Source organism: Dermacentor silvarum, chromosome 5, assembly GCF_013339745.2.
Source record: "Dermacentor silvarum isolate Dsil-2018 chromosome 5, BIME_Dsil_1.4, whole genome shotgun sequence".
Taxonomy (NCBI): Eukaryota; Metazoa; Arthropoda; class Arachnida; order Ixodida; family Ixodidae; genus Dermacentor; species Dermacentor silvarum.
This window is the reverse complement of record NC_051158.1, coordinates 14,195,901-14,208,988: the sequence shown is the minus strand read 5'-3', so window position 1 is coordinate 14,208,988 and position 13,088 is coordinate 14,195,901. Positions and strand designations below refer to the sequence as shown.

Here is a 13,088-nt window from a genome sequence, read left to right as displayed (position 1 = left end):
AATCGGAGTTAAATTTAGCTTCTCGCTCAATGTTCAGAGGCGAGCTCAGCAGTCCGTTTCTCGATTCGAGCGGGAGTGGTCGCGTTTGAGAGAGTTCAGTCAGTCACAGTAGGTATAATCCGTTAAACACAAACCTGTGCTAATCAGGACTTATAAGGCTTACAAGTGCGCAATATATAGGTTTCAGAAATTTCACTCTTGCTCGGCTATGCCCGTGTTCAACACGAAAGGTCCAGAAATAGCACGGAGAGACTCTGGCAGCAGGACAGAGGGATGCGAATTAGCGCCTGTCACCTTTGACCACGGGGGACTAACAAAGAATAGGGAACGAGCACGATTCCAAGATTAGACCAAGGTCAATCCACATAGGTCGCGAAGCTTCGGGCGAAAAGCGGTTCAGAACCAATTGTCACCGACATCAGCAAGGGTGGTTATTGGAGCAGCGATTGAAGTGCGACTATGTTTGGAGAGAATAAACACTGGAAAAGAAAAAAAGCGTTTTAAAATAAAAGCGAGACGCAGTTAGATTCATTCAACGAAAATAAAATTCCTAATTCATTTTGTATATGCATGGCGAGAAAAGATACAACGGTACTTTACTAGATCATTATCAATATATACCTTTTTTCAGGGCCCACCGTGAGAGCGCCCATCGATAGCGGCGGGCGTTGACGCCGCTATCACTTGCAATGCCATGCAACTCTTGGAGTGCATGGAAAGGCGCGCTCGTAAAGTTCACCTGTTACAGTACGCCCCCCTCATATGTGTTGTGTTGCATGTCGACGTTTGTCTGAATTAGGTGACGCGGGTAGTTTTATTGTCTCTTAACCTGTGCAGTCAAAAGTAGTGAGTTGCGACCGTCAGATACTTGTTTACTTTAGTTGTTTTCGTGCAACAGCGCTGGCCGACGGGCTTGGCGTCCGACGAAAGGACGAGCACTCTACGCAATCTACGCCCAAAGTGTTCGTCGGCCTCCAAAGAAAGTATGTTCTGTGCAGCGACGCGATTTCGACACCCGTACGGCTGATCTTTTCCGGCATCGCTTTTCGCACTGAAAACTCGGAACGCCCATCAAGTCGAATGGCGGGGCATTTGAATATACAGCTCTAATGGCAGGCCTCCGAAAACAAATTTCGCGCCTATGAAAACAAAATGACGTCACTTCTGTTTTTGACGGATATGACGTCAAATTATTTTTTCTTCCGCCGGAAGTGTTCCCTCCTCACACAGATGGCGCTAAGCCCCATGAACCGCCGGTAAGCAACCATGTTTTGTACGTATGGGCTTCTATGGAAGCTTCGCTACCAGGTATATTTACCTTGATTAGACCGTATAGCACGTACCCTCCCCTATAGCTGCATCACGAGTTACGCATGTAAGCTTCGTAATACGTGAATAAATGTCACTTGTGAATTTGGTTGCGCCTTTTCACCCGCAAGCACAAGATCCTTCACGTATACCTAACTGCGACTGCGCTCCCCCCCTTGCTCTTTTGTAGCGTTAGCTACACTGGCCTAGCCAAGCCCGTTTCGCGCGGCACATCAAGAGCCGTGCTGCGCATGCGCAAGGATCAGTGATGTCACACGGCTTGCGCACCGGCGCCACCGGAGCCGGCACCTCTCGCGCACTCCGCCGCCGCCGCGCAGCTCACCGCCGCCGGTCTGCGCATTCCAGAGGAGTGACGTCGTAGCCGTGGTAGACGCACTGGCGCCGGCGCGCGCTCGCTGTGCACGCCGTCTGACACTGCGCTGGAGCCGCTGCGCTTCTGACTGGCGTTTGCCAGTGTGGTATAGCCATGGCCATGGAGAAGGAGAGCGCAAATGCTGCTCAACAGCGCAGAAGAACGGAGAAGCTTGACTCATCGGATCCCGAAGTATACTTGCCTGGCAATTAGCGGTTGAGCGTAGGAGGAATGAACAGAAGAAGGCTATATACATGTGCCACATAATACGTATACCGCGTGTGTGTCATTGGAGCAGCAGTAAGCATGACAATCAAGCTAATCCTTGACAGTCTAGACAACCAGGAAAGCTAAGAATAATCAGCTGAACCTTTGCTAACGCTACGTATATCCTGGCATAGCCGAGCTAAGCCACTGCAACTTCTTTATGAGGCCTGAGACGAAGCGAGAAAGGAACATATCTGCCGTAGAGTGGATGGCACATCGCAAAATTTGCTTTCTATTAATAATCCATGTAGCGTACGTTGTTAATTCCTTGCTGTTCCGAAAACTCGCCGCCGTATCTTTACTGGCTATGGCGGTGCGCAGCTGAGCTCGAAGTCACGTGTTCGATGCCCGGCTTCGGCGGTCGCGCTTCGATGGGAGCGAAATGTAAAAAAAAGAGGGAAAAAAACGGTCATGTGCTTAGACTTAGGTGCACGTTAAAGAACCCCGGGTGCTCAAATCTAATCCGGAGTCCGGCCTTATTAGAATCATATCGCGGTTCTGGCACGTAAAACCGCAAAATTTAATTACAGTTGGGCAACTAGCTCATCCTCCACACCACTTCACATTCCAGCTACGGCAAGAGCGCATAGCGCGCCCGCTGCTTGGTTCAAAACGCCAAATATCCATGAATTCGCACGCGCGCTGCTCGTGGCGGTAAATAAGCATTGGACATCACGAATACAATGCATTTATTATCGCACCGGAAATTACGTCACTTAGAAATGCCAATAAAAACATCTTTGCCATAATAGCACATTCGTAAGAAGGCGTCTTCCGCCGAATGTGGTTCGTCTCTCAGCTGAGACTCCACCTCGGCAGTCGGCTTTGTCTCGGCGTTCGGCCGAAGCCGGTCGAATGCCTTAAAAAACCCATCCTCATCCAGGCTTCCAAGTCGGCGTCCGGTCATCGCCGGTAGAGAAGCCTTGCAACACGTTTGCACCGAAACTGTGCCCTCCTAATTTCCTCCGCACCTCATCTGCAATAGAATAGTAAAGGATGCGCTGCATGAGTGAAGAGGACAGGGAGCACTTACTGATCACATCTCAGTTAATCAATCATATTTTATTTCCTTTGAAAAGCAGTAGGGACTAAAATCTAAAACAGCTTGACGAGTTCCCGACCTCTTACAAGTTGGCGAAACAGCAGAATAACGACAAGTCATACATAATAGCTGCAAAGTGGACAAGCATTAGAGAGTGACGAGTTATACAGAATGAAAGTAACAGAACGGCCAACAATCACACAAGCAAAAAATGGAAGTACAATTAATCAACAACATGAACAGCAGCGGTCAACTACAACAGGAAAAAAATGGAAGGAATATACTATTCCTGCAAATAAATCAGCTGGCAGAAACGTTTGACGACAGTTTCGGTTACAGGAAGCATCAAAATCTTGTCGGTTAAAGAACACCAGCATCTACAGGGTGTTTCTTTTTATGCGCAACACTTAAAAAGCGCTTTTATTTCGGCCCCGGCCGTTTCAGCAGCAAGAAAACATCAGCAGCAAGAAAATTTTCGTCAGCAGTACGAAAATTTTCAGCCATAATTTTTCTAACTTTTTAACTAATTCTAGAACGCATATTGTGGAGAAGTGCGTGAATGCATGTCTGCATAGCAGAAATCTTAAAGCTCGCAAGATTTTTCCAAGTATATTCCGTACCCAAAATCTGCCAAAAGAATGCCTCGGCGTTCCAGTTAAGACCATCCCAAATTGGCCATTTAATCTTGATTGATCGATTGATTAATGGGTTTAATGGCGCAAGGGCCAGTTTTGGCCTGAGAGCGCCAAATTGTTGTCTTAACTGGAACGCCAGTGCATTTTAAGTTGTGCATTTCAGTAGTGCATTTTAAGGTTGCATCTCCAGAAAGTTCTGCTCTGTCAAGAAACACGACTTCACTACTCTTCGGCTTCAATTTCTCAGTCACATGGACCCTAACATTAATTATTTAAAACCCTAACATTAATTACTGCCCAGGACTATCCGAGTAGTTGCATACGCCAACCATCATTGCTTGAAGGCGGCGCCTCAGGCAGTCCTGGACAGTCCGGGACGACCAATCGAAATGGCGGGGCAGTTGATGATGAGCAGCTGATACATGTATTTGCCTAAACTTCGTCCTTTTGGCTCAAACGACATTTCAACATTGCAAATTGATCATTTTTCATGACATACATGTAGACTCAAAATGTTAACATTCGTCGTGATTACACGTGCGCGTAGAGTCTAATTCATTTGCAACGTTTAAAAAACCTACTGCTTATAATTTTTCAAAGATAAAGCGTAATAAATAACGTAACAAGACTATCCAAAGTCCCAAGAACGACGATTAGGCAAATCCATGTAGCTGTCAGTCACGTGGTGGCTGAATGATCTACCATGCGCCAGATCTCCCTCTAGTGACTTTTCATAGGAAGCGCTACGCGTTAACCCACTTAGAGGAAGTCAGAGAAGGCGCAGTTCGAAAGGGGCGAAATATTTAGGATAACTCCCTGGGGTGATAGATGATCACACTAAACGATAACAAAGCATCGAGCGCAGAACGCTTCAGGTTAGCGCAGAACATGCGTATAACAGGGGGCTGCCACAATGATCAGTGATCACTATCTTCTGCGCCCGTACTGTCACTATGGCTAATCTCCCCGGCTATGGGTGGTCTCCTCGGCTATGGCGAACATGGTTCCGATAAGAATGCATTACAACATTCAAACCGGGACCCGATGCATGCTGGTACACATTAAACTGCGCGTGATGGTCCAATTCGAAGCCCCGCTGTGTCTTACATGCCTAAGAGCCCTACAACGATGAGGTTATCATACCTGCACGACATGCTCGTTCCTGGGAGCTTTGCCACTTGCAGAGCTGCGGCCTCGTCTTGCGTTGTATCCGGGCGCCGCGGACATCTAAACCGGAGCGCGCCCGTCAGCTTCGTCGTCCTCGTCGCACCAGAGAGTCCGAGCCGAGACTCGGTTTCCGCGACCAAAACTTGCAGCCTCAATGTGACGGGAGTGAGGACGCACCTGGTTAGGCTTGGCACGCCGCTGAAATGTAGCTGCTGAAGAATTTTCAGCGCTGTCCTCTTCACGATTTTGCCCTGCAACTGGTGGATCCTGCTGCTCGGGACGTCGATAGAGCTGTGCATGGACAAAGCGGGTCCTCCAAACTCTGTCGCAGCAACTGAAGTCAGAGCGCAGCGTACGAAGAACATGACACGTCCGCGCGGCCGCTCTCCAACTGGTCCGAACGTCTGATGTCGATGCTGATGCGGCGGCTGCGTCTCATTAGAAGAGCACGTGCTGCAACGTTTTTTTCTTCTTCGCACTGGTGGAACGCCTCGTGCGCTACTTCTATGCGCTCATACTTGTAATGTCAAAACGAGTTATCCACCGGGAAAACAAAGGTCTTTCCAGCAAAGCCGATCATACCATAACTACACTTAAAACTCCAGTCAAACAGATTGCAAGAATGAGTTATCGAATCACGTATCACCGAAAAAAAAAAATGTCGCAGTTTCACCCGAAAGGCGGAGCATCAATTGCGATACCAACTTAGTAGGGAATACGGAGTAAGGATAGTAGTTTTATCAGCTGTATAAACTTCGACATGCAGCAGCACCAGCAACGCGCAAAACTGTTGTCGACGCCGTCACCGTTTTGCCCGCGTTCGCACCGAACGCGCGCGGCGTTGGTGATTGTTGACAGGGCCTCTGGGGGCGGCTCGGAGGTTTTCGACGAGATCAGAACGGGGAACTCGTCGGGCAGCGTCGGAAGTCTCCACCACCTTCTCGCGTCGCAACGTTTTTATATAAATACGCATTTGGTGCCGCAGCTAAACCTGGAGTCCACAGGGGCATGTGCCATTGCACTTGGACCCTTTCTGCACAATCACCAGGATCGGCCCACATGTTTTCTCGCGCAGAAGAATAATTCACGGAACCCTAGCCATAAAAAGCTTCGCTGTAAAAAAGATATCATTCGGCTCATACAAACCCTTGTAATGAGCAGGGTAGCGTACGGACTGCCGCAACACTCGCAGGACAGGGGAGAGGAGGACGGGGTGAACTCCTTTATCAGGAGCGCCTATAAAGCGGCGCTCGGCCTGCCCTTAGGAACATCGACAGAGCGAGTTTTGGCCTTGGGAATACACAATACTTATGCCGAGCTGAGGGCGGCAGTCCTGATCGCTCAGAGAGACAAAGTAGGAGTTCTGCTGGTAGGGCGCTCCTTATCAGAGTTGGATTCTCTCCCTACCCTCAGCACCTTCATGAGGAGCTGACAGGCGTAAAACCCCACGAAATTCGAAAAAAAAAGGTTGCATAGCACCTATCCCCAAGAACATGAACTACGATTATCACACTAACAGACGCAAGGAAAGGATCAAGTGGCTACGGAAAAAATTCGGTTCCGACTCGAACGTAACATACGCTGACGCAGCCAGCTACGACAGACGGAGCTATGTAATTACGATAGTCGATAGCAACATGCTCGATCTAAGGACAACTTCGGCTACAAATTCCGAAGATACCAAGAACGCAGAGGAGAAACGTGAGTCATCTTGTCGGCATGCAGGCTCTCCTTATAGGGTGGCTGCTCATTGCAACCATGAAGTTCATGAGACAGACTTGCGCATAACCACAGGTTGATCTGGTGCCCGGGACATGTCGGGCTCGAGGGGATCGAGAGGGCTGACTGACTCTCTAACTCGAGAATTCAATAACCGAGCAGAGCCCTCAGCTACCTCGAGCCAAATGGGCATGCCGACAATAGCCAGGGTTATTCTGACTCACCAGCGTCTGACACGCCAAAGATACGGAACTCCCCATTAACTCCTCAAAGGTGGGGAGGCCGCAGACCTCCGAAAAATTCGAACAAAAGTTTATCCAAATTTGTTTAGGCTGAACAGAATTTATCCGACGTTCTACCTAGATAATTGTCCTTGGTGTGGCGATATACCGATATTATATGGCATCTCGTGGGGGTGCACGAAAGAAACAGGAAACCCAGCGTACTCCCTAGGGAATAAGATAATTTCTAACGCTAAGCGGTGGGAGGCACAACTCGCCAGCTCGGACCCAGAGGTGCAGTTAGCACTTATGGATCAAGTCCAGTGGGCGGTTAAGGCCAGTGGGGCCCTGGGCGTAGGGCCCCACCCATAATGCACAGGTGCATGTGTATATTGTTCCAGCGACTTGGCTGCATTCATGTAATGGATTCTTTGAACACCGCAAGCGTATCACTCCGACGCCGCTAAACACCGGCTGACACCGGCACCGTTCGTGGTGACACGAGAAGCCTAAGCACACCTGATAGTATGGCCCGTGCAGGTGTCATCACGTGAGGATCTCAACCAATCAGAGAGCTCCACGCGCGTAGCCCGATCGAAGGGGACAGTGAGCAACGGGGTTCGAAGATGCGTTGGACGCAACTTGATACCACTGACCCCCTCATCTCCCGCCACCCGAAACATGTCTCGGGTTACGACGTCGTGAAAACATAACATGCCCTCGGACATGACTTAAAGGTCACTTTATAGTCCGGCTCAGCGTGGGCGTCAGCCAGGACTGCGAAACACCGCCTAGACGCATGCGTATTTTATACGAAACTAGGAGTTTCAGAATGATACGAGACTGCGAGCTCGCTGCACACCTGCCAACAGCCCATCTTATTGACCCTTTTCGCGGAGCAGTTTGTTTTAGAGAAACGAGATGACGCTCACGGCAGCGCGCCATTCGTCTCCTCAGCGACCGCGCACCAATACGAAACCATTACTGCTTCTACCTTGCTTCTGTGCGATCAGCTCTCGGAAATGCAACCGAGTTTTCGCTAACACACTGTGTTCCAATCATGGTAGATTGAATCATGTGGATTGAAGACGTGTGCAGTAGTTGGCTGCAAAAATAGTGACTGGCATGTTAAGGAATGGAATGAATCTGTGTGGCCAAGTTCGCGGACCGCAGCTGCAACTGTCCGAACGTATTACTGGCACTTCGAGATGTACAGCTTTCCTCGAGGATACAGAAATTTGCTCATCCGCCAGCCTTGTATCGCTCACCTTCAAAGAAAGGGCTTCATACCCAGAACGTCGGCAAGAGTGAGTAGTACCACTCGTTAAACATTGACAAAGGGAGTAGCGCCGCTTCCTGTCACAGTAAGTTTCGTGCACGTTCACATCTGTCTCAAATGGCAGGAAAACTTACGCCCACTCTATCGCCGACGTATCAAGAATAAGTGAATGGGCTCATACTTGAATATGTGCGCACTGTATGCGCACAATAAATGACGGACTGCACCGATGGCGCACGAATGGTCGAAGCTGAATGTTTCGCGACGGTCCACAAGCGTAAGCGAGTTACTAGCTGTAATATATATTTACTACAAGGTATTACAAATGTAAAAGACAGCTACGTTTCAAGCTTCGTGCACAGAAAGAACAAATCTATCGGAACTGAGCACACGCGCGAGCGACTAGGCGGAAAATAATCAGATAGCCAGACCGAAGAACTTCAATTAGTCAGAAACTGACAAGCCACTGCATCAAAATATTTGCCGAATAAAGAACAAAGAGCAAAACACACTAATCCTGACTGAATTCATGAGCGGAACGTTTGGATAGCTTGATACATATGTAGACCCGCTTTTAGAACAAGCACCATATACGCTGCTTGCGCCGTTTGGGCATAGCTTAATCAGCTCCGAAAGCGCTTTTGCATGTTTTCTGAATCTGTGATCAAAGCTTCGTGTCGTCCACCTAGTCACCGTTTACGATATCTTCGAAAACTGAGGTTTTCTAAGCCAGGCCTGCGTCATACACTTCCTTTGTAAACAAGGAGGCAACGAAGGCAGTTGAGGCAAGCAATGGACGCGTCACCACGTGATCAAACATGGCAGCGCCCACGAGGTCGCCGCGAAAAGGGTCAATACTCGACGAGACGCGGACGCGGTGCATTCTGGGATACGAGGCCGGTGCGGAATGCAGCATGTCGCATCTCGCGCCGGACTATAGAATGCTGCGCTTTAGCTTGCGTGACGTTAACGAAATCCAAAAGAGAAAAAAAAAAAAAAAAAAAGCGGTCATGTGCTAAGACAGTTGCACGTTAGAGAACCCCGGGTGCTCAAAGTTAATCCGGAGTCTGGCCGCTACGGCGTGCCTATAGAATCATATCGTGGTTCTGGTACGTACAACCGAAGTGTTTACAGTTCGCGAACTAGCTCACCTTCCACACCCCCTCTCATTCCAGCCTCGGTAAGTGCGTATAGTGCGCCCACTGCTTGGTTCAAAACGCTAAATAACCGTGAATTCGCACGCGCGCTGCTCGTGGCGGTAAATAAACATTCGACATCACGAACACAGTGCATTTATTATCGCACCGGCAATTACGTCACTTAGAAATTACAATAAAAACATGTTTCCAATAATAGCGCATTCGTATAAAGGCGCTTTCGGCCGAATGTGATTCGTATCCCAGCCGAAACTCCACCTCGGCAGTCGGCTTTAACTCGGCGTTCGGTCGAAGGTGGTCGAATGCTTAAAAAGCACACCCTCATCCAGGCTTCCACGTGGGCATCCGGTCTTCAGGGTAGTGAAGCCCTGCGACGTGCTTGCACCGAGACTGCGCCCACCTCATTTCTTCCACACCTCATCTGCAGTAGAATAGAGGATGGGCTTTATGAGTGCAGAGGATAGGGAGTAATACTGATCAATAAAGAACACGAGGATCCACAGTGTGATTCTTTAATGCGGAACACTTAAAAGCGCTTTTATTTAGGCATCAGCCGTTTTTGCTGAAAAACTACGTGGCTGGGTGGACATCAGCAACAAGAAAACTTTTAACTACTAACTCTAGAACGCATATTGTGGATCAGTATAGTGAATGTATGTCTGGCGTAGCGGAAATCCTAAAGCTCGCAATATTTTCCCAAATATTCCGTCCCTAAATCTGCCAATAGAATGCCTCGGCGTTGCAGTTAAGACCGTCCCAGACTGTCAGAGGCACGCCCTTGAGAAAATGTTAAGGATTGATTGATTGATTGATTGATTGATTGATTGATTGATTGATTGATTGATTGATATTACTGGTACAAGGGTCTTTTTTGGTTAAAGAGCGCCAAATTATTGTCTTAACTGGAACGCCAGTGCATACATTTTAAGTGGCGCATTTTAAGGTTGCATATCCGGAAAAAATTTGAAGCCCCGCTATGCCTCATGCCTAATAGCCCAGCTGTCGCGTTGGCTACCTGCAACGGTGAAGTTGTCATACCTGCACGACAAGCTCGTACTCGGTAGTTGTGCCACTTGCGGAGCTGCGGCGTCGTCTTGCGTTGTATCCAGGCGCCGCCGACATCCTAAACCGGAACGCGCCTGTGAGCTTCGTCGTCTTCACTCCCGGCACCGGTCTCCCAAGAGCACCAGAGAGTCCGAGTCGAGGCTCGGTTTCCGCGACCAAAACTTGCAGCCTCACTCTGGCGGGAGTGAGGATGCACCTGGTTAGGCTTGCCACCCCGCTGGAATGTAGCTGCTGAACAAGAGTTTTCAGCGCTGTCCTCTTCACGATTTGGCCCTGCACCTGGTGAATCCTGCTGCTCGGGACGTCGATAGAGCTCTCAACGGACATGGCGGCTCCTCCAAACTCTGTCGCAGCAATTGGAGTCGGTGCTTAGCGGGTGAAGAGCATGACACGTCAGCGCGGCCGCTCTCCAAATGGTCCGAACGTTTGGTGTCGATGTTGATGCGGTGGTGGCGTGTCGCTAGAAGAGCGCGTGCTGCAACGTTTTTTCTTCTTCTTCTTCTTCTTCTTCTTCTTCGCACTGGCGGAATGTCTGATGCGCTACTTCTACGCGCTCATACTGGTAACATCAAATGACTTATCCACCAGGAAAACGAAGGTCTTCCCGCACATCCAGCGTGCTTAACATGCATATATGTGCATATTATTACAGCGACTTGGCTGTATTCGTGTATTGTGTTCTTTGGACGCCGCAAGTGTATCACTGCGACGCTCGTACACACCGGCTGAAAAAGCCACCGTTCGTCGTGACACGCAGACAATGAGCACACCTGCTATAGGATGGCCCGTGCAGATAGATGTCATCACGCGAGGATCTCGCCCAATCAGAGAGCTCCACGCGCGTGACCCTATCGAAAGCGACAACGAGCAACGGGGTTCGAAGATGCGTTGGACGCAATTTAATTCCGCTGACCCCCTCATCTCCCGCCACCCGACACGTGTCTCAGGTTACTACGTCCTTGAAACATTAACGTGCCTTAAATGAGTCTCGCGAGACTGCCATAACAGTCAACTCCCTTAAGTAACATCTTGGTGTGGGCTAGTTGATTCATACATCTTCAAACAGCGCGACTAATACAAGGACACATAGAGACACAAAAACTAAGATTATATATTGCTGGCTCTCCCGTAAATGAGAGTAGATGTAAGCATGAAATGGCTACCATATGGCGTCTTTTGCTGCCTGTGGTGCCTCCGCCTTCAACCGCTTTTCTTCTTCCAACAGTGCAGCGCGCTCAGCGTCTGTCGCTACTTTGTCTCCTTGTCGCGTCGAAGTGGTCGGCTGCAAATGTGTGGCCAACTCACGGACCGCTGGCGTTTGAAAGAGCACAGGCAACCCTGCCTCAGAGCCAAAAGATGACAATCAAGTGTATGGTGCCCCTTATCTGTCTTTTCAACGTCGCTATTGGAAATGACAAATAAAACTTCAGCGTGCTAGAAGTTACAGCTTGAGTGATATTGTGAACTAACATTAGAAAGAAATCGGAAGCAATATTTTTTTGTAACTTGTTAGGGCATTTTCTTAACTTTTCAGCGGTTGCTCTCGCAACGATGCCCGGATAACGGCTCTGGCTTTCGACTTGAAGGTCGCCGACAACGGGAGCTAAAGGCATTTCATGCTTAATACTTGTTCTGTAGTATTTATGTCTCTGTGAGTCCTTGTATCAGTCCCGCTGTTTAAGTATAGTTCTGGAATCAACTTCCGGTAATTTGATCTCGCTTAATTCGACTTTTCGCTTAACACGAACGTCATGATGAAACACTGCGCTTCGAAGCAATACTTTCGACATGGACGTAGAGAACTAAGAATTTAGACATACATGAATCGCATTGGAAAGTCTCGTCGACAATATATACATCGCTATGGAAGAAAAACTTCTTAAGTTCGAACACAAAAGCATGCCACTTCGGTTAATTCGACCTCCACGTACACAGCAGTTACTAAACGCTAGAAAACAATAAATTCCGCTGACGGCGCTACCGCTTCCCAAGGCGACAACAGAAACTTGTACTGCGGTGATGATGACGACTTGGGCTGTGCCCTGGGCGATGTCTGTATTGAGGATTTTGACAGTGCCGATGACGTGGTTGAGGTCTGTGGGTCACTGATCGACGACGGCTTTTATGGCCATTGTACTACTGTATTGAAGCAGCCGGTCAAAAATGAAATAATACTTCACGATCGTTGTTGGTTAATTCGACTTTTGGATAATTCGACACATCTAGCACTTCCGCAAGGGTCGAATTAGCGGGCGTCAACTGTATCTCTTTATAATATATGCTTTTCAAGCATCGACAGAGATGCGTAATAAAGGACATCCTAAATACAAATGTATTCAGCCTGCTCGACATTGCCGATAATTATTTCTTGGTTTAAAAAAATAGCATCGCTGAGAAGTGTCGGTAATGTAGCGAGAAAGTGACTAAACTTAACAAGATTTTAGTGACCTTAACTACAACTTTGCACTTAGGAGTCCTAGCAGTATTTTAGTGGCATAAATAACCAGTAAATATATGCTAAATAGAGTAACAACGTGAGGGACAGGACGAAAGAGAAGTAGGAACAAACGAAGAGTTCTTCTTGTCTTTCGTCTTGTATTGTTACTCTATTTAGCTTCAACGTGTACCAACCTGCCTGAGTAAGCACTCTTTTCCAGTAACTTGTCCTCGTAGCTTTGCTCGAGAGAGTTCGGCGAAGTTCGATTCATCGCACCCATTTTATTATAAGGTGTGGTTACATGCCCCAGCCACCTGTCACTAGATCTAGAGACATGTCGAAGAGCTTATTGAAACCCGGACATCTGCAATGAAGCACTTCATTCTTCCCTGAAGCAATAAGTCATTGGAACAGCCTC

The 13,088-nt window shown here is 48.4% G+C and overlaps 1 protein-coding gene across 1 annotated transcript; it reads right to left on the bottom strand.

Moving 5' to 3' along the window:
* Positions 1-9,322: 9,322 nt before the first annotated feature.
* Positions 9,323-10,630, bottom strand: LOC125945313 (uncharacterized). Its single transcript, XM_049667083.1, has 2 exons — positions 10,207-10,630; positions 9,323-9,589 (listed from the first exon to the last, which is right to left on the bottom strand). The coding sequence occupies exons 1-2, from the start codon at positions 10,558-10,560 to the stop codon at positions 9,521-9,523; spliced, it is 423 nt and encodes a 140-aa protein (XP_049523040.1). The 5' UTR covers positions 10,561-10,630; the 3' UTR covers positions 9,323-9,520.
* Positions 10,631-13,088: the final 2,458 nt, after the last annotated feature.

Excerpts from the sequence above, each read along its gene's own strand:
- LOC125945313 (XM_049667083.1), bottom strand. The coding sequence starts at position 10,560 with ATGTCCGTTGAGAGCTCTATCGACGTCCCGAGCAGCAGGATTCACCAG. Across the intron at positions 9,590-10,206 it reads AGTACGAGCTTGTCGTGCAG|ATGAGGTGTGGAAGAAATGA; the intron begins GTATGACAACTT and ends ATTCTACTGCAG.